Source organism: Doryrhamphus excisus, linkage group LG23 (assembly GCF_037039965.1).
Source record: "Doryrhamphus excisus strain RoL-2023G ecotype Guam linkage group LG23, RoL_Dexc_Guam_v1.1, whole genome shotgun sequence".
NCBI lineage: Eukaryota > Metazoa > Chordata > Actinopteri > Syngnathiformes > Syngnathidae > Doryrhamphus > Doryrhamphus excisus.
This window is the reverse complement of record NC_136379.1, coordinates 5856107-5874967: the sequence shown is the minus strand read 5'-3', so window position 1 is coordinate 5874967 and position 18861 is coordinate 5856107. Positions and strand designations below refer to the sequence as shown.

The window sequence follows — 18861 nt, the reverse complement described above, 5'->3', positions numbered from 1 at the left end:
AACTGGAAACAGTGTAAACTAAGGACCAGCTGTTTTTCAGTGCCCTCACTCTAAATTTGAGTCCAATTCTGAATGAAATAAGCTCCTCTGCGTCCTGTAATGGGCCTTTGGTGTGTTTATGCAACTCGCTGCTAATAAGACTTTTCTTTGACTCGTGACATCTGGAGTCCTCTCACATTATGGATATTATTTTGCACCGCCTGGTGATAATCTGTTAGCATTCTATATTCATCAGCAAGTAGGCGGCCCGGCGCGATCCACCTCTGGCGCTCGCCGCCTCCGAATGAGCGTGCAGACACAAATGCAGCATTGAGGACGTGCAAACAGGCTAATGCGGGATTGTTTAACCTGGACTGTGTTTAAATCCTCATAAACACTGTTAATGAATATAGCATGAGGCAGCTTGTGGACTCTTTAAAGGCAATCAATAGGCGGCCATTATTCTCCCGAGAGGTTACACTTGGCTCCCCGTCTCCCCTTTGACTGCAATGAAAGTGACAGCCAGTGGCCTCATTACACACAAACACTGACGCAGGGAAATTATAACACGCACGCTGGTGTACATACATTCCGAAGTGTTGTGCACCATCGGGCAAACAAGTTACTAACGAGACATCAAATCTCACAGTGAAGCCGACATTGCCGCCATCTTTAGACGGACGTGACTCGGAACCCGGTTTTCCTACCAACGACGTCGTTCCGAGTGCAAGCTGAAGTTTACTATGGCAGTGAATCAGCCATCTTCTTACAACCAAACACTTGAAAGACATCTCCGGTTCATCAAATGGTTATGATTTGACGTTAGCGCTCAGAGTGCGTGTGACGGGTTCCATTTGTGAGATGAAGACACAATGCAGACAAGAGTCTTTTTAAAAGCCAATTATTTACAGTTTGTGCGTTATCTTAGCGTGTGCACTGTGAATAAGAAGCTTTCATCCTCGCAGCTCAATAGAGAACAATACCGCCACTGCGTATGTCTCATTAATCAAGTTAGGCATTACACTGGACAGCATGAATTTCACATTTACTAATAAAAAGGAGACAATCAAGGATGGCATTATGACAATGAGGCATGTGTGCAACCTATTATACTACCACTACTACTACTACTACTACACTATGTATTCATAGCAGGAGTGTCAAGTGCAGCCTCCGTGGCTATTTTTTATTTTTGGCACACTGCATCTAATTTAACAACAAAACCTTTATTTAAAAAAAAAAAAAAAAAACAGCAAAAAGCGGAAAATCAGCAGTATTTTTACAATGAAGTCAACATATTATTAGAAAAATGTTGAAATCTAACGAGAAAAATCACAATATTAAGTGAACAATATTATGAAATTATAGGGGTCACATTCATTTATTCACTTCATAAAAAAAAAACGCAAAAAGCGGAAAATCAGCAGTATTTTTACAATGAAGTCAAAATATTATTAGAAAAATGTTGAAATCTAACGAGAAAAATCACATAATAAGGGAACAATATTATGAAATTATAGGGGTCACATTCATTTAATCACTTCCTACCGCTTATCTTCACAAGGGTAGCAGGGGTGCTGGAGCCTATCCCAGCTGTCTTCGAGCGAGAGGCGGTGTCTACCCTGGACTGGTCGCCAGCCGGCCAATCACAGGGCACATATAGACAAACAACCATTCACACTCACATTCATACCTATGGACAAGTTGGAGTCGCCAATTAACCTAGCATGTTTTTGGAATGTGGGAGGAAACCGGAGTATCCGGAGAACATGCACACCGGGGGAACATGCAAACTCTGCACGCTAACCACTTGCAGCCTGTCGGGGTCACATTATTTCAAATACATGTATGACCACCCTTAAACTAGATATGATATTTCAGAAATATAAAATATCCCATGCTTGCATATTTAAATCCGTTCTGTATAATCAAGCAATATCACTCTTCATCAATTTGGGATTTGTAGTCCTTTCCATATTAGCATCTCATCTGATATATCTGCCACGTTTGTGTCTGCCAGGAAGAACGAGCGTTCTCCATCAGGAGAACAACTCCATTGACACCGGGCCAGTGGACGTCGGGAAGAGGGCGGGTCAAAGCGTGCCGCCGGGTGTGTTTTGGCGTTCCCAGCTGAGCGTGGACAAGGCCCACTTCCTCAAGTTCAACATATCGGTGCAGAAGAACGCTCTGATCGGCGTCTATGGACGGAAAGGTCTGGCGCCATCTCACACGCAGGTATTGGCTTGATATTTAATATGATGCAGGGTTGGCGTTCGGAATATTCAGATATTGTCTCGTCCAATACAATATAAACATGACAAGGAATTTATGAATGAATTGTAATCTTCCTTTAATTAACCCGATCAATGCACATATCCTCTTGGCCACTTCATTAGGCAAACCTGAACACTCTCCGACCGTCCAGAGCAAGAAAGATATCCAAAAAAGGAAAAATCAGCCTTCATAAAAAAATAAAAACGCCAAAGCCACTTTTAGCCTCAGCTCTTACTTCTCAGCTCCAATTTGCCATCACTCACATGGTTCACTCCTTCCTAAAAGTCAGCCATTAGCCAACCCAAGTGTTCCAAAAACTGTCTTGATGTGCCACTTGAATGACATTGGACAGAAGCACTCAGACGACGGCTCCTGGCAAAGAAGCGCTTAGCCTCACCTTGTTGACATTACGTCCGAGTGAAGAAGCGCTTCAGTGGAGTGCAGAGGCTCGCCGGTGGAGACGAGCGGCCATACAGGTGGGCCGGACTACACTTTTATGGTAATGATGGTAATGGCGGCACACTGGTACCTCGGTTTCACGAAAACCAAGGCCTTTTTTTTTTTACATTGGAATGTAAAGCCAATTAATATGTTCCAAACACGCAAAAATGTTAACACAAAATAAATTTTATTGATACAATTATTTTTGTATCGTGTAAAAAACAATGAGAAATCATTTTATATTGAATGGCACTCTTTGGCCCCATGGTGGGTTGTGAGTTGTGCTTTGGATTGCTTGTTGACTGATAAAAAAATATATATTTTTTTTAAAGTAATTTTCATTTGGGCTGAGTTGGTCAAAGTAATTTTAAAAGACAACTCCTGGTTTTCGCACAAAATTACCACTTGAAACCGAAATGGACAACTTCCTGTTCAGAACAAGGGTTCTTGTGACATTTTGTGACATTTTATGCATCATGTTGCCTAGAAATTTGATGATGAGTGAGCAACGCGTTGAGTGCTTTGTTTGGGCACTTGATTTGGCAGTACGATAGAGCACGGAACTAATTTGTTACGTGCAATACTGAAAACAAATTTTTCCAATCAACAATGCCAGTAGAGGTAGAGGGAGCAATTAATACGTTCCAAACACACAAAAATGTTAACAAAAAATACATTTTATTGATAAGATTTGTTTGTATTGTGTAGAAAACAATGAGAAATAATTTTATATTGAATGACACTCTTTGGCCCCATGGTGGGTTGTGTTTAAAAATGCCGTTTGACCTTGTTGATTGCTTGTTGACTGATAAAAAAATATTTTTACTTTACATTTTCTATTAGGGCTGGGTTGGTCAAAGTGCCTAGGACTGTAACTTTGAAAGACAGCTCCTGGTTTTCATCCAAAATTACCACTTGAAACCGAAATGGACAACTTCCTGTTCAGAACAAGGGACATTTTTGCGCATCATGATTGATGTCGCCTAGAAATTTGATGGTGACTGAGCAACGTGTAGAGTGCTTTGTTTGGGCACTCAATTTGGCAGCACCATACAGCACAGAACCAATTTGTTACGTGCAATACTGAAAGCAAATTTTTCAAATCATACAAAAAACAAAGTTTGAGTGTACAACAATGCCAGTAGAGGTAGAGGGAGCAAAGAAACAGAAAATCAAAGAGGAAAAGGGGAGTAATTAACGAGACACAACCTCTCGTGTCAATGCTGGACAGGGTGTCAATCGTGGCCACCTCGGAGCGGCATTGTGTTGCGGTAGCGGGGCCACAGATCAATGCCTTTACTCAACTGAGCATGAAAGAGACCAGTGAGGGATATCGAACGTCCCATTCACAGCCAGCAAGGGGAGACAACATTTAAGAGGGACAGCTTTCCCGCCTCTTTCCAATAAAGACGTGGTCCACCTGCTATTGAGTGTCTGTCTGTTGGCGGCACAAAGCAAACAAACTCACACAAACAGACTTTTTGTTTGGCTTTTTGGCTCCAGGATTTGTACCTGCTTTTTATCAAGCACAACACGAAGGTCACTCAATCTAAAAGCTGCATTTGTCCTTTGTCCACCCACGCTTAATGTCACTGCTATTGTTGGACCGAGATGAGCCGGTGGTGGTGGTGGTGGTGGGGTGGGGGGGTTCACACCACCTAATCGAGACGAATGCACTGGAGCGGAAGGCTGAAAGCTTGTGTATGGACTGTTTTATTACTTCCCCCTGCAGCCGGCAACACAAAGAAGTCAACCTCCGCCAGGTTAATTTCCACCAACCCCCCTCGTGTGCCCCCCTGCTGCAATCAAAGGCCTGACTTCCCCTCATGCCCAAAGTCAGCCAAAAAGGTGGCCCGGGTCCTTGTTTGTCACATTCCTCCGCAATGAATCCTTTTTTTTTTTTAATGTATTTTCTTTTTTGCTGCTTTTTTTTTTTTTCCTGTCGGCCACATTGAAGGCTGCTGTGTTCTTCCAAGGCTGAGAAACATTCATTTAAAGCTGCATTCATTATTTGCCACCAGGAGGCAAAGGAACACATTACCATTTTAAACAGATGGTTTCATGGCGGTTCTGTAGTTGTAAAGGTTGTGATGGCTCTTCCTTGCAGAAATAATAAGCACCAGTCTACTTGCCTTGGCAGACTGGATTGTACATCTGAGGAAAAATTGTCAGAATTGAAACGCCTTCTTTTTATATATACTCGTCCATTTTGCTTTGTTTTTTCAAAAAATATCTGGCAAAATTAACTTAAAATTGGGCATTCAGAAGACATTAATGAATTGAAGTACTATATACTGGTTGCAAGGTGTCAGTAATGTTACTGTAATGTTCAGGGGTGACACACAAGCACCAGATTTGACTTTTGCAACTGTTACCTGAAAATCAACTCACAGCTTCAGACGTTATTTTCGATTGTTATGTCTTCTATATTCGGTGATAAGAGTGCAGAGATGACTATAGGGGTGTTACATCATGTCTAAAGCGCTCTAATAATGTTAATAATGTATTTAGAACGTTTTAAACTGGATTTCTGGTGTGTGGTGCCGTACGTGCCAACACTAAGATGAAAAAAGGGGAGTCGTGAGCACATCAGCAGGTGGGGGGGGAGACAAGAGAGTGAAAGCGGTGAGGAAAATGAAACAATGAAACAAATTTGATTATGTTATGTTTGTGCATTAGAAAGTGGCAACATTTTTAGAATTATTTTAGTAATAAATCAATGGTAATAAATCAATCTACTAATTTGGTAATAAATCAATGTACTTTTTTGCTAATAATCAATGTAAAAGAAACCTGAGGAGCCAATAGAGCTGGTTGTTTTGGCTGGAATTCCTTAAAAGAGACAAAATTCCAGACATATAGTCTCCCGGGCATTGGAGACTATTCAGTAACAAAAAGTTTGTTTGCCTAACTGCGTCATAAGGTCAACTTAATTAATTATTTTGGCCACCAGGTGTCGCCAAAATAAAACTTAAACTTAAATTTAGCACATGCTAAATTATAACATGATGTTGGAATCATGTTAATTAACATACAAGTATATACAAATATACAAATATATACAAATATAAAAGTTGCACCAGACCATAAGTCAAAGGACCAGCCAAACTATAAAAAAATGTGACTTATAGTCTGGGAAATACAGTACTTCAATAAAATGACAGAATTTGAAAAGTCGGAGGGATGATTTAAGGATAATCAGAACTTCTGAATAGGAAGTTTCTTTGGAAAATATATATATAATATATCCTTTTTTTGCTGTGTGGTGACAGTAGCTCAGTCTGTAGGGAGTTTGGCTGACAGATCTTCACTAGGGAACCACAAAAGTAGCATTTTTGGTGATTACATTTGTTGAATCAGTGTATCCTATAGCTATGATTTGGTCACACCTTGTGTTTGCTATATTGAGCGTGATGAAAGGCTCCTCCGCTGTGTTGAAATATGAAACGCTGCAACTGGTCTTGCGCGTCTCTTCATCATTGCTCTGAGTTGGTGCGACGCTTCAGTCGGTATTTTCAGTCCACTAACTCTTATATAACAAACCAGGGGAAGAAGAATTATTCATCTCCCCCGGTCTGATACATGGGGCACTGCAGTGTCAGAATTAGGGTTCCGGAAGGAGTCATTCTCTGTCCTTCAAGGTACTAGAAGCTACACTAATGTACCCTATAGGCGTCATTATTGGACTCCAAAGGTACATTTTCACTGCAGGAACTTTACCCAGGAAGTTGAAACCCACTGAGGACTATTATCTGTTTCGACAGTGCAAACCAGGATCTAAATCTAAACCCTCAAACAATGCACAACGATGAGCCAATTCAAGAAACAATACAAGCAGTTGATGTTTGCTAAATACAAGGATGAAGAGTCTTGAACCAGTCATGATGTGCTATACATATCACTATATTGACACTTACTATGGTACCCATTATGGCATTTTATGGTCAATATGTCCTCGTACTTCGGTACGTGACTTTGACTTTATTAAAATTAATTAAATTAAAATAAATTAAAATTAAAATTAAAATTAAAATTAAAATTAAAATTAAAATTAAAATTAAAATTAAAATTAAAATTAAAATTAAAATTAAAATTAAAATTAAAATTAAAATTAAAATTAAAATTATTTTAGGAAAGCAGGAAGTGAACAAATGTAACAGTAACTGATTGTAAAAGTACCAGATGGAGGGGTAGGATTTAATAAGCTTTGCTTCTTCCTACTCCTTTTGGACATGTGGAACTGTGAACTGATTATGGGATGCATTCAATTGTAATCGGATGCATGTTCAAATAAAATTAAACCATTACCATTACAGCTTCACCTAACTTAACTATACAGGTATTTACCTCTTTTTGGTCAGGAATTTTTTGTCCTTTATTAGGTTTAGGTGTCGACCAACAAAGAGAAACATGTAAAATAAGACTTTGATAGATCAGATGGCCGGATATTTGGGTATTGGTTAAACAACCTATATATGTGGAAGATGTAACAGTACCGGCCACAATATACGAATCATTGTAACCATAGACTGTGTACTTCATTCAGTAAACACGTCAGTGTCTGCCACATTCATATGGCAGGAAGTCGTCTTCACTGCGAAGATGTTCTTGCTTCATGTCAGCTTTGAGTTTGTTTTCCCCGGTATTGTCCTTAACCCTACGATACCGCCACTTTCCAATCCGAGCTCTTGAAAAACAAACAAGCGTGATTTGTATGCGTCGCAAGCTGCCCTCGCTTGTCTGATCCAACACAAGCGTCTGCACCAGAGGCTCAGTTCATCTGTGCAGCTAACAATTGCTGAAACCAGGGAATCCTCTGCCTGCATCGGTTGTGCTTCACTGTACCCATTACGGCTTGTCTGGGGATGCACTGTTTTTCCTCCACGTCGCGCTCCTCAGTTTCCGTCCAAATGAGGTCCAGCTGTTCACCGGGGTGCTGTGAGAGCGAATGCACCTCTTCAATTATTGCGGCAGGCAGGAATTACTCCTTGTTTATCTTGTAGGTCGATGTTTGTTAACGGGAGAAAGCACATATAGACCAAAGGCAGGAACACAATGCCTGCAGAATACGAGGTGTGCTGTTGTACTGTAGTACACCACCAACAGATTTGATTTCACTCTAATTAATCCCATCAGCATAGTAATCCACTCAGCATCTGAGGAATTATTTACATATTTTAAAGAAATAGAAACTTTATTAGCCATCTGTAAACTCCAACCGTCAGGTGTATAAATTAATTATGTTTTGAATTTCATGCAAATACAATAAACACAATTATATGTGAATACCAATTGGGACGGAGAGTCATTTTGATCAATGCAATATCAACTAACGTAATGAATGTGTACAACTACTCTGCTAATGTAATATATTTTGCTTTCTTCTAATACCAAGTGACTGCAAATATTGAACTGGCGCAGCAACCTGAATCACAAGTGTACTTTTTGCTACATAACAAAGAGGTGTCAAGTTCCCACAAATTAGAGACTGTTTTTGTTCCCTAATTATACCCAAAATGAACCCAACTATAAACTAAAGTCCATACTGAACTGTGATTGAACCACATGAGAAACTATAAACAGGTATTTTCACAGCGTTTAATTAAATAAACACAAGATCAATAATGTGTTGTGTGTGTGTTCTGCAGTACGACTTTGTGGAACTCTTGGATGGCAGCCGGCTCATCGCTAAAGAACACCGTGCTCAGAGCGAAGCGGAGAGGGCCCGACTGGAGCACCAAGTGGTGGTCCACCAGGCGGGTTTCATCCAGTACCTGGACTCCGGGGTGTGGCACCTGGCCTTTTACAACGACGGGCGCAGCGTGGAGGCGGTGTCCTACAACGCCATCATCCAGGGTAGGAGCTCATGAATTTGTTTTGGGTTCTCAATTACTTGAAAATGTTGGCCAACGTGCACTGGTCCCGTTTTTCTTAAATAAATACACGTGCATGGTGAATGATGAATGTGCATGGTGTGCTGCATAAAGATATGAAACCATTGAAAACAACATGTTCTTAGACCAAAATCTGTCTGCATGAATACATATTTGTATGTGTCCGTCATATTACAGGGATGCATGATGCAATTTTGCAGTACAATTATAGTACTCACATTATATTACCTTATTATATTACCTTAACTCTGCATGAAGCCATGAAGTCAGCCATGGCATGTTTGACATTTTTGAGTGGAAAAAAAAGTCTCCTCCCATTCCATGTGGAAGTGGTTAGTTATTGGCCTTTTAAATTTTGAATAAGGCTGCACGGAGATTGAGTGGTTAGCGCGCAGGCCTCACAGCTAGGAGACCAGAGTTCAATTCCACCCTCGGCCATCTCTGTGTGGAGTTTGCATGTTCTCCCCGTGGGTTTTCTCCGGGTACTCCGGTTTCTTCCCACATTCCAAAAACATGCTAGGTTAATTAGCGACTCCAAATTGTCCATAGGTATGAATGTGAGTGTGAATGGTTGTTTGTCTATATGTGCTCTGTGATTGGCTGGCGACCAGTCCAGGGTGTACCTGGACTGGGATAGGCTCCAGCACCCCTTGTGACCCTCATGAGGATAAGCGGTAGTAAATGAATGAATGAATGAAGTTTTGAAGAAATACATTTGAGGCCAGCTGGTTAGCTCGCTAACAAAATACATAACTCATAAATAAATAAAACCGAAATGTTAAAGTGTTTAAGAGTTTGCTGAAGTGTTTTGCACTTCCGGACAAAATGGACAGATTCCTGTACCAGATCGGTCGAAGCATCCACTAATTATAATTCCCCTTCCAGTTAGAGTAATTGTAATTGGTTGCAGGGTTTTGCACCTCTTCCCTGCCGTTGTGCCTTGTCAATAATCCATAAAGTTTCAACCAGTGTGTTCCAATGTAAACTTACCACGAGTTTCCTATTTCAGGCTTTGCTTGCATGATCTAACCCGGACGGTTCAGATTAGAGATGAAAAATTCCACCTGCTTTGCAAACAAGTCGATTTTGCCCGACTTTGAGCAACCTTGGAGGCAGACGAGACGAGGGGGTGTTCTTTGGAGGATAGTGGATCATTGGACCTGCATGCTGTAATAAAAGCCATGCATTGGCATTGATCCTTCCAGCTAGCAACTTTTCAGGACTTTGGACATGGTGTAATTTCCATGTAGGGTTTTTGAGGTGGAGAAAAAAAGGATTGAGATAACATTTTTCCTACTTCTCTATTTCCTTTGGGGGTAGTTTCATTGATTGGGCCCTCCAAATATGAAAGTATTGATGTGCCAGGTCAAAATTGCCTGGATCCAAGTCCACCAATACAATCCTGAGTAATAACAAAAAAGTTTGCCCTCTTCACTTATCAAAATGAAGGCTTTGGCCTTTTGGGGTTTGGGGGGGTGAAGGGGTGTTGTCCCTGATGAGCGATGGTCTGTTGAGTGCACACAAGCTCTTTGTGTAGGATGTGTCAGATTAACTTCAACTCAGAGAGGATTTGAAGCCGTAAATACTCAAGAGATTGCTTGGCTTGCGTTGGCTTGATCAACCGGGGCGTCGGTGCGCGATGGAAGAGTGGAAAGAAGGGAATATATGTCAAGGAAATTGAATTATTTGGGCTAATTTATAACACTTTTGTGGTTTTTATTTGACACGGCGTGGATGGGAGCAGTCGGGGTGTAGCAGACATGTTCTGGAGGCTTAAACCTGAGCGGAAAAGGAGACAAACGCTTTGCCTTATAAAACATCTGCAAATAAGGGATGCTTGGATGGGAATTAAAAACTTAAAAAAAAAGAGTAAAAGGTTGGAAGCAGCGCTGTCTTCCCAGCACTTGTCAAAAGTTACTTTGGAGAGATCTCCCAGATTTGCGGCAACGTGACAGCATGATGCGTTATTAATAGTTTGACTTCCCACAGAGTCTGTCACCGAGTGCGCACACAACTGCTACGGGAACGGCGAGTGTGTCGCAGGATCCTGTCACTGCTTCCCGGGATTCATTGGGCCGTACTGTTCCAGAGGTAATTATCTACTTTTTTCATACTTTACTGCTCGGTTAACTTATTACTTAAATGTTCACTTCATTGACACGGCAAAAAAAAGACCTACTTGTGCCGCTAACCACAGTGGACTTGACTCTTTTGACTAATCCGCACTTTGCACTCCATCACCGCCAAAGACTCCCGCTGAGATTTATGCACTTTTCACACACTTAAAACAGATTTATTTTAGATTTAAAAGATGTGAATAAGGCTTCTTATGATGCTCTGGTGTAAAGGCGGATGGTTTGTGATGTGCTGCTTGACAGCTTCTATCATTTGTGGCCACCAGAGGATGAACGCTATTGACTTTGGCTTCATGGCCGACAGTTTGTTTGATCATTTCATTAGCTTCAAAATATTGGCCTTTCACATCAACTGTTATTACGCTCGTGTCTTTTAACAGCTCAGGTCTTGTTCGTGACATGATTATTGGTATGGTTATTGGTATGAATATACAAACTGTGATCTCATGCTTTTGGAAATATATATACGCATATATATTTTTTACAATAATTGTTCTTCCGGTTACATAATAAATTCAATAAAATTAGTTATTTAAACACCATGTATTTTTTGATTACATTATTATTGTTATTCTTTGACATAATAACTATAATAATCCACTTCGAGACTCCTTAATATCTCATTATTATTTGTAATACTGCTGCTACTACTAATAATAATAATAATTTAATAAAATCAATAACTTTAGTTAAAAATACTATATATGTTGCTGATGTTCGTTTATATTATGTTATTTTCATTTAACAAAATAACTATAACTGCTTAATGTGTTATTATTATCTGTAAAACCAGTATCAGTATTAATAATAATAATAATAATAATAATAATAATAATAATAATAATAATAATAATAATAATAATAATAATAGCTTAAAACGCTATTTTTCACTTACATCATATTTTTATCCATTGGACAAAATAATAATAATGATAATAATGATAATAATAATAATAATAATAATAATAATAATAATAATAATAATAATAATAATAATAATTATAATAATAGTAATTATAATAATAATAATAATAATAATAATAATAATAATAGCTTAAAACACTATTTTTCACTTACATCATATTTTTATCCATTGGACAAAATAATAATAATAATGATAATAATGATAATAATGATAATAATGATAATAATGATAGTAATGATAATAATGATAATAATGATAATAATGATAATAATATTTTGCATACTTATTTATTACTAACTATAATAATAATTTATTGACCCTTGAATATGGAAAATTATTTTTACAATTTAACATTGTAATAATATTTATTTTAATACTTCACAGACTGCTTAATTTCTTCTCACATGTTTTATAATGATAATAAATTAATGAATGCAGTTATAATGTGATTTTCATAATTAATCAAGTTGGCTATAAAAAAAATGTTTTTTTAAGCTTACATTTGGCATTTCTTTCATGTCACATCATAATAATAATATTCATGATTCCAGAGCATTATTTTTCACGCAAGTCCCTTCTGTTATTAGAAAATAATAATATAAATGTAGCATTTTATGAATGACCCGAATGCTTGTGTCTCCTAGCCGCCTGCCCCGTGTTGTGCAGCGGTAATGGCCAGTACACTAGGGGGCGCTGCCAGTGTTACAGCGGCTGGAAGGGCACCGAGTGCGACGTGGCCTCCGGCCAGTGTGTGGACCCCCAGTGTGGGGGTCACGGGGTGTGCGTGGCGGGCAACTGTGTGTGCAACACCGGCTGGAGAGGAATTAACTGTGAGCAAGGTAAACGGTGCATGTAGATAAAACATATTCCATAGTAGTGGTGGCAAGGGCGTAACGTGGGGTCTACCATTGGGGGTGGGGGGTTCTCACAGTCAGAACACGACAATCTGATTTCACGCATTTGGGGGCATCACCAGTTCAAAATAAAAATCCATAAAAAGCCTGGAAATACAACAGTACGTAGGACTATTTGCATGTTAGAACACACAAACAATATATACATATATCACTATATTGACACTTACTATGGTACCCATTATGTCATTGGATGCTCATATCACCGCCTACTTCGGTACGTGACAAAAATAAAAAAAATAAAAAAAACTATATTAGGAAAGCAGGAAGTGAACAAATGTAACAGTTACTGATTGTAAAAGTACCAGATGGAGGGGTAGGATTTAATAAGCTTTGCTTCTTCCTACTCCTTTTGGACATGTGGAACTGTGAACTGATTATGCGATGCATTCAATTGTAATCTGATGCATGTTCAAATGAAATTAAACCATTACCATTACATCTTCACCTAACTTAACCATACAGGTATTTACCTCTTTTTGTCTTTTTTATTAGGTTTAGGTGTCGACCAACAATAAAGAAAATGTAGTCTGTCTGCCTTTTTTTGATTCCAGGGTATAGCAAATGATATAAATAAAGAAAACCAATTAGATATTAATGCTAAATAATGCATATTTTTATTAAAATCGCTTGACCGCCCCAGTATCCCCTGTGCAAATTACGTGCTTGGGTGGTGGGGTCAGGGCCAGTTTCATGCTGGAACAACGCGTGCGGTCAAGCCAGCCAAGCAGATAATGCTCTGTATGTTGTTGGTATTGACACTGTGTGAATAAATTAACTCTCTCTCTCTCTCTCTCTCCACACATGAGCGTGCAAAGCGAGACCGCTAATTGACTAACCTATCGCTAAGCTTCAAGAGTCGTCCGTCCCGATCAATCAGTCAATGACGTCATTTATGGGGATCTCTTTATCTTTTTTCCCCTCTGCCAATCCACTCTGCCGCGTTTAACGTTATCGACTGGCGCGCGGACAAAAGACAATTATCAGATCAGACTTACATGTGTGGGTGACCGACCTCACATGCACACAGACACGGAATAAATCAACGTTATTATGCATGCGGATACCCGAGTATACCCGAGTATTAAAGAGATACTAGAGGTATTCTAACTGCACTAAAGATTCTTATGGTATTCCAACAGCGTTCCAAACATTTTGATTGCATTTGACATAGCTAGATGCCGATGAAATAATCCCTGGTTCACATCATGTCATTCCGACAAGGAAAAAAGTTTAATTCCACCACTGGCCGCCAGTAGCCGTCCCCACTGGCGCACCTTCCCATCAGACTTCGAACAGCAATCACACAGTGTTCCTAGATACATCCAAATATTCCGAGTCCATTCTAACAGTATTCTTAACTCATTCAATACCAAAGACACAATTACACGTTTTTATAAACTCCAACAAGACAGTATTCCGATAAAAAATGCTGGCTAAAATGTGACTGCCGGACCTTTTTCTATTCCCTTTAAAAGAAGAAAAAGAGCATTTCCAGTGATGATTTAAGCCGTGACACCAATTATGCTCCTTTTCCGAGTGCTCTAATGGAACATCATTAGCCCCAAAGTACAAAATAGGTCAGAAAGAAAAACCACTAAGAGTTCAAATAAAAAGTAACTTGAATGTAATTGGAGTAAAAGTCTATAAGTCTTAGTTCTAATTGTCTCCTCAGTGGACTGCGTGGATCCAAAGTGCGCCGGACACGGGACTTGTCATCACGGCGAGTGCCACTGTAACCCGGGCTGGGGTGGCATCAGCTGCGAGATCCTGAAGAGCACTTGTCCAGAACAGTGTTCCAGTCACGGAACCTTCAACACAGACTCCGGAGCCTGCATCTGTGAGGAGAACTGGACCGGGGCCGACTGCTCCATAGGTCAGTTTCTTTCTAATATCTACTATGTGGTGTGCTGCTTAGATTCTTACATAGGTTTGTAACAGCGCATGGAATCCATGACCCCTCCTGCATTCAGTAATCTTTCTCTCTAATGATGGTCCTATTTGAGTTCATTTCCATGGTGATGGCTTTCCTTTTCTTTAATGCACTGTTGTTTGATGACATATTGGTGTGTTAAAAGTAACTAATAACCAATAATATTTACTTCCACCGTGTGGCTAAGCAGGCTAACACTTCCAACCAGCATGAGCCACACACTCAAAATCAATAATAATCAATAATAATAATAATCCGTGCATGCATGGGTTTTCTCTGGTTTCCTCCCACATTCCAAAAACATGCTAGGTTAATTAGCGACTCCAAATTGTCCATAGGTATGAATGTGAGTGTGAATGGTTGTTTGTCTATATGTGCCCTGTGATTGGCTGGCCACCAGTCCAGGGTGTACCCCGCCTCTCGCCCGAAGACAGCTGGGATAGGCTCCAGCACCCCCCGCAACCCTCATGAGGATAAGTGGTAGAAAATGAATGAATGAATAATAATAATAAATGTTTATGAATAAAATTACTCAAAGCAAAAATTGTAATATCAGAAGAAAAGTATTTTGTCAACGTGCCAAAAGACAAACATTTCCCTACAAATAAAGATTTTACTCCAATAAAGTGGTGACATTAAAAAAAAAAATCTTGTAGTTTTGCCAGACTGATGCTGTAATATTTTGAGCGAGACAACTGACATTTTACAAAAATAAAGTTGTAATATTATGAAAAAATATTCTCTCCAAATAAGCTAAATAATATGTAAAAATGTTATATAATAATAATATATAATAATATTATTATATAATATAATATAATAACATATAATAATATATAATATAATCATACATAATAATATTATTATTATTACACAAGATCTTTTTATGTTTTACAAAATTTACTTCATGTTAAAAACTCAGACTAAGACAAGAAAAAGTCATTTTACAAAAAATATTAATAATATATTAATAATAATTCATCCGGTAGCTAGTTCTCCAGTGAGTCTCATGTTTATGGACAAAAATTACGTTTTTAACTAATTTTTGGCAGCGCATTTAACCACAAAACATTCGAACAAGAAACATCGCAAACCGATTACATTTTTGGCACCCCTCGTAAGTAGTGGTGAAAATACTTTGTGATACATGCTAGCATACATGTAATAAAGATATCGACAAAATTTCTATCATAATTAGACAAATGCTCATTGACTCACAAGTCCCATCTGTGCCCCTGCAAAGACATTTTGTTCGATAGTGGTCATGTTTCTCAACCAATCTTGCTCAAATTGTGCACACACGTGCTTGTCCATAATATAACAAGTACAACTACACAAACCCATAATTTTATTGCTACTTTATATGATTAGACAAAGAAAAGCGCCCAAGATGCACATGTAGTTTACTTAAATTAATGTCTGACCTCTAACCTTAATAATTACTTTAATTTCAGATGGTATTTGTGTTGAGGATAATTCAATTTATTGGCACATCTAATGTAATCTGTGGGGCCTTTCATTCCATCCGCCAGCTAATTAACTCCTAATGTCGTTAGTGTGGCGCTGTTCAGTGACACATCCTTGCAAACGTACCTCTGTGTTTCCTTTTTAAAGTCACGCAAATGCGAAAATAATGGACCACAACATTAGCCTCCAGTACTGCAGATTAGTCATTAAAGGCATCATTTAATCATACTGCGTGTACTTTGATATACTCGTACACTTCCTTAATTACATTAAGTCATTTCAGTGGAAATTGTGTGAAATTGTTAGCATGTAGGCCACACAGTCAGGAGATCGGGAAAACCTGGGTTTGATTCTCAGACTGTGTGGAGTTTGCATGTTCTCCGGGTACTCCGGTTTCCTCCCACATTCCAAAAACATGCTAGGTTAATAGCACAAGCCTTATATTTTCTTATTATGTCTACTGTTACTTAGGGTAAAAGTCAGTATAGGGGTGTTAGTTCATGTCTGAAGGTCTCTAATAATGTAAAAAAAACATATTTAGAAGGACCTAAATAGGTTTTTATGTTTTGACTAGTGTGTGGTTAGCGCGCAGACCTCACAGCTAGGTTCAATTCCACCCTCTGCCATCTCTGTGAGGAGTTCTCCCCGTGCATGCGTGGGTTTTCTCCGGGTACTCCGGTTTCCTCCCACATTCCAAAAACATGCTAGGTTAATTAGCGACTCCAAAATATGTCTGTGTTCTTAGACCAAAATCTGTCTGCATGAGTACATATTTGTATGTGTTCATCATATTACAGGGATGCATGATGCAATTTTGCGGTACAATTATAGCCCCCACATTATATTACCTTATTATAGTACCTTAACTCTGCATTAAGCCATGAAGTCAGCCATGGCATGTTTGACATGTTTGAGTGGAAAAAAAAGTCTCCTCACATGCCATGTGGAAGTGGTTAGTTATTGGCCTCTTAAGTTTTGAAGAAGGCTGCACAAAGGGCGAGTGGTTAGCGCGCAGGCCTCACAGCTAGGAGACCAGAGTTCAATTCCACCCTCTGCCATCTCTGTGTGGAGTTTGCATGTTCTCCCCGTAGGTTTCCTCCGGGTACTCCGGTTTCCTCCCACATTCCAAAAACATGCTAGGTTAATTAGCGACTCCAAATTGTCCATAGGTATGAATGTGAGTGTGAATGGTTGTTTGTCTATATGTGCCCTGTGTTTGGCTGGCCACCAGTCCAGGGTGTACCCCGCCTCTCGCCTGAAGACAGCTGGGATAGGCTCCAGCATACCCCCTGGGACACTCGTGAGGATAAGCGGCATGGATGGATGTGTTCAAATCCTTTCACCGACTAAGGACTGAACCATCATGACCAGAGTCATGTCAGCCATCTTCTCCACCTCTTATCCTCCATCACTGTATTCGGTGTGCCTTGAAAAATCGTCAAACATGGCTGGGATTGAAGTGAAGTTAAAACAAGGAAAATGGTTAACAAACAATAGGGGATGCTAGTTAAATTGCCATTTTCAACGGGGAAAAAAAACGTCACAGAAAGTTATAATTACAGTAAATGTGGGAATTGTTTTAAAAGGCCCTGATAGATCGCTAATGTGCCTTTATTAATAATCTTAATATTTGGACGTCAGATGCTTTGAATCAGTTGGTGGACCTCCATCCATCCATTTTTTTTTGCCGCTTATCCTCACGAGGGTCACGGGTATGCTGGAGCCTATCCCAGCTGTCTTTGGGCAAGAGGCGGGGTCCACCCTGTATCTGTAAAAACAGACTTAAAGAGGTGGGTTTTTAGTTGTTTTTCAAGAAGATGAATGAAAAGTGATGTAAAATTTGCGTGATTCATTCCCAGCATCCCCATTTCTGCACCTAAAAAAAAAAAAAAACAAAGTGACCAGGAAGTGTAAGCTCTAAACCTCACATTTCACTCTACCGTCATTAATCAGACAGACTTTCAAATTTCTTTCCCTAAATGAATGTGAAAATGTGAACGTCTTTGAGCAGAATAGACGGCTAAATCAAATTATTCCTCACATCGCTTCTCCTCGCACGAGAACCCAAATTATTCATTTGTGATGTCCCGCTGATTGAAAGTCGGAATTTGCCGGCGCGGTGATGAATGTGGGCTCCACCGGCTCGTGTTTCTCACTCCGCTGACAGAGCTTTATGAATTCTTGCTGACACGCTTTATGTTTACAACCTCGATTAAATTAAGAAGAAAAAAAAAAAAAGTGAGCCGCTTCATTATGCCGCGTGGCGCCGAAGTCGAAGTAGGTGTTCCGAAAGTTGGATGTGTGACACTTGTAGCGCCGCTTGCTGCTATAAAAGCCGACATATGTTAACAACAAAGTGTTGACACCCCACATTAATCTTGCGGGACCCAACATATGTTCTTCCTCAAGGTGTCACCGAGGTATCTTATTATAAAATATGAGACGCAGATTTATTCTGAACCTTTCTCCCAAAAAGGCCACAATATTTCACCCGTTTTATTTGTTAAACCTTTGTGTCCCACCTGCTCACAGCCTCTTCATTTGTCACCGATTTTGCATTCAAGGACTTGTATTTCCGCACAGGCCGAAGGGACGTGTTAGTTCAGGGGGCGGCCCCTCCCATCTGTTACGTGTTCGCTATTCTATATGTATTCAAACACTTATAGCTCCAGGATCACCATGACAACGACTGAGACTATTCTCTAGTGCGCTTCCACATATTGCTATTTGAAATATGCACAAATGCTTTGATGGAGATTGCTTCATCCATTTTTTATAATGCTTGATTACACCTTGGACTGGTCACCAGTCCACCATTCACATCGTGTACTCGCCGCCAACTAAGCGTGATTGGGCCCACTTAACTCCAGTCGGGTACTGTTTACAGATTATTTGATAA

At 39.5% G+C, this 18861-nt stretch overlaps 1 protein-coding gene and 1 long non-coding RNA gene across 4 annotated transcripts in view; one reads left to right on the top strand and one right to left on the bottom strand.

The window, feature by feature from the left end:
- Window positions 1–18861, bottom strand: part of LOC131107832 (uncharacterized) — a 204444-nt gene that overhangs the window by 19554 nt on the left and 166029 nt on the right. The window lies entirely within an intron of this gene.
- The window catches only part of LOC131107771 (teneurin-3), a 224286-nt gene that overhangs the window by 129343 nt on the left and 76082 nt on the right, over window positions 1–18861 (top strand). For all 3 annotated transcript variants that reach the window (XM_058058074.2, XM_058058067.2, XM_058058100.2), the window contains 5 exons: window positions 2000–2214; window positions 8343–8550; window positions 10578–10679; window positions 12293–12487; window positions 14238–14438. In XM_058058074.2, the coding sequence (XP_057914057.2) occupies window positions 2000–2214; window positions 8343–8550; window positions 10578–10679; window positions 12293–12487; window positions 14238–14438 (921 nt within the window). The remainder of the gene's footprint in view (window positions 1–1999; window positions 2215–8342; window positions 8551–10577; window positions 10680–12292; window positions 12488–14237; window positions 14439–18861) is intronic.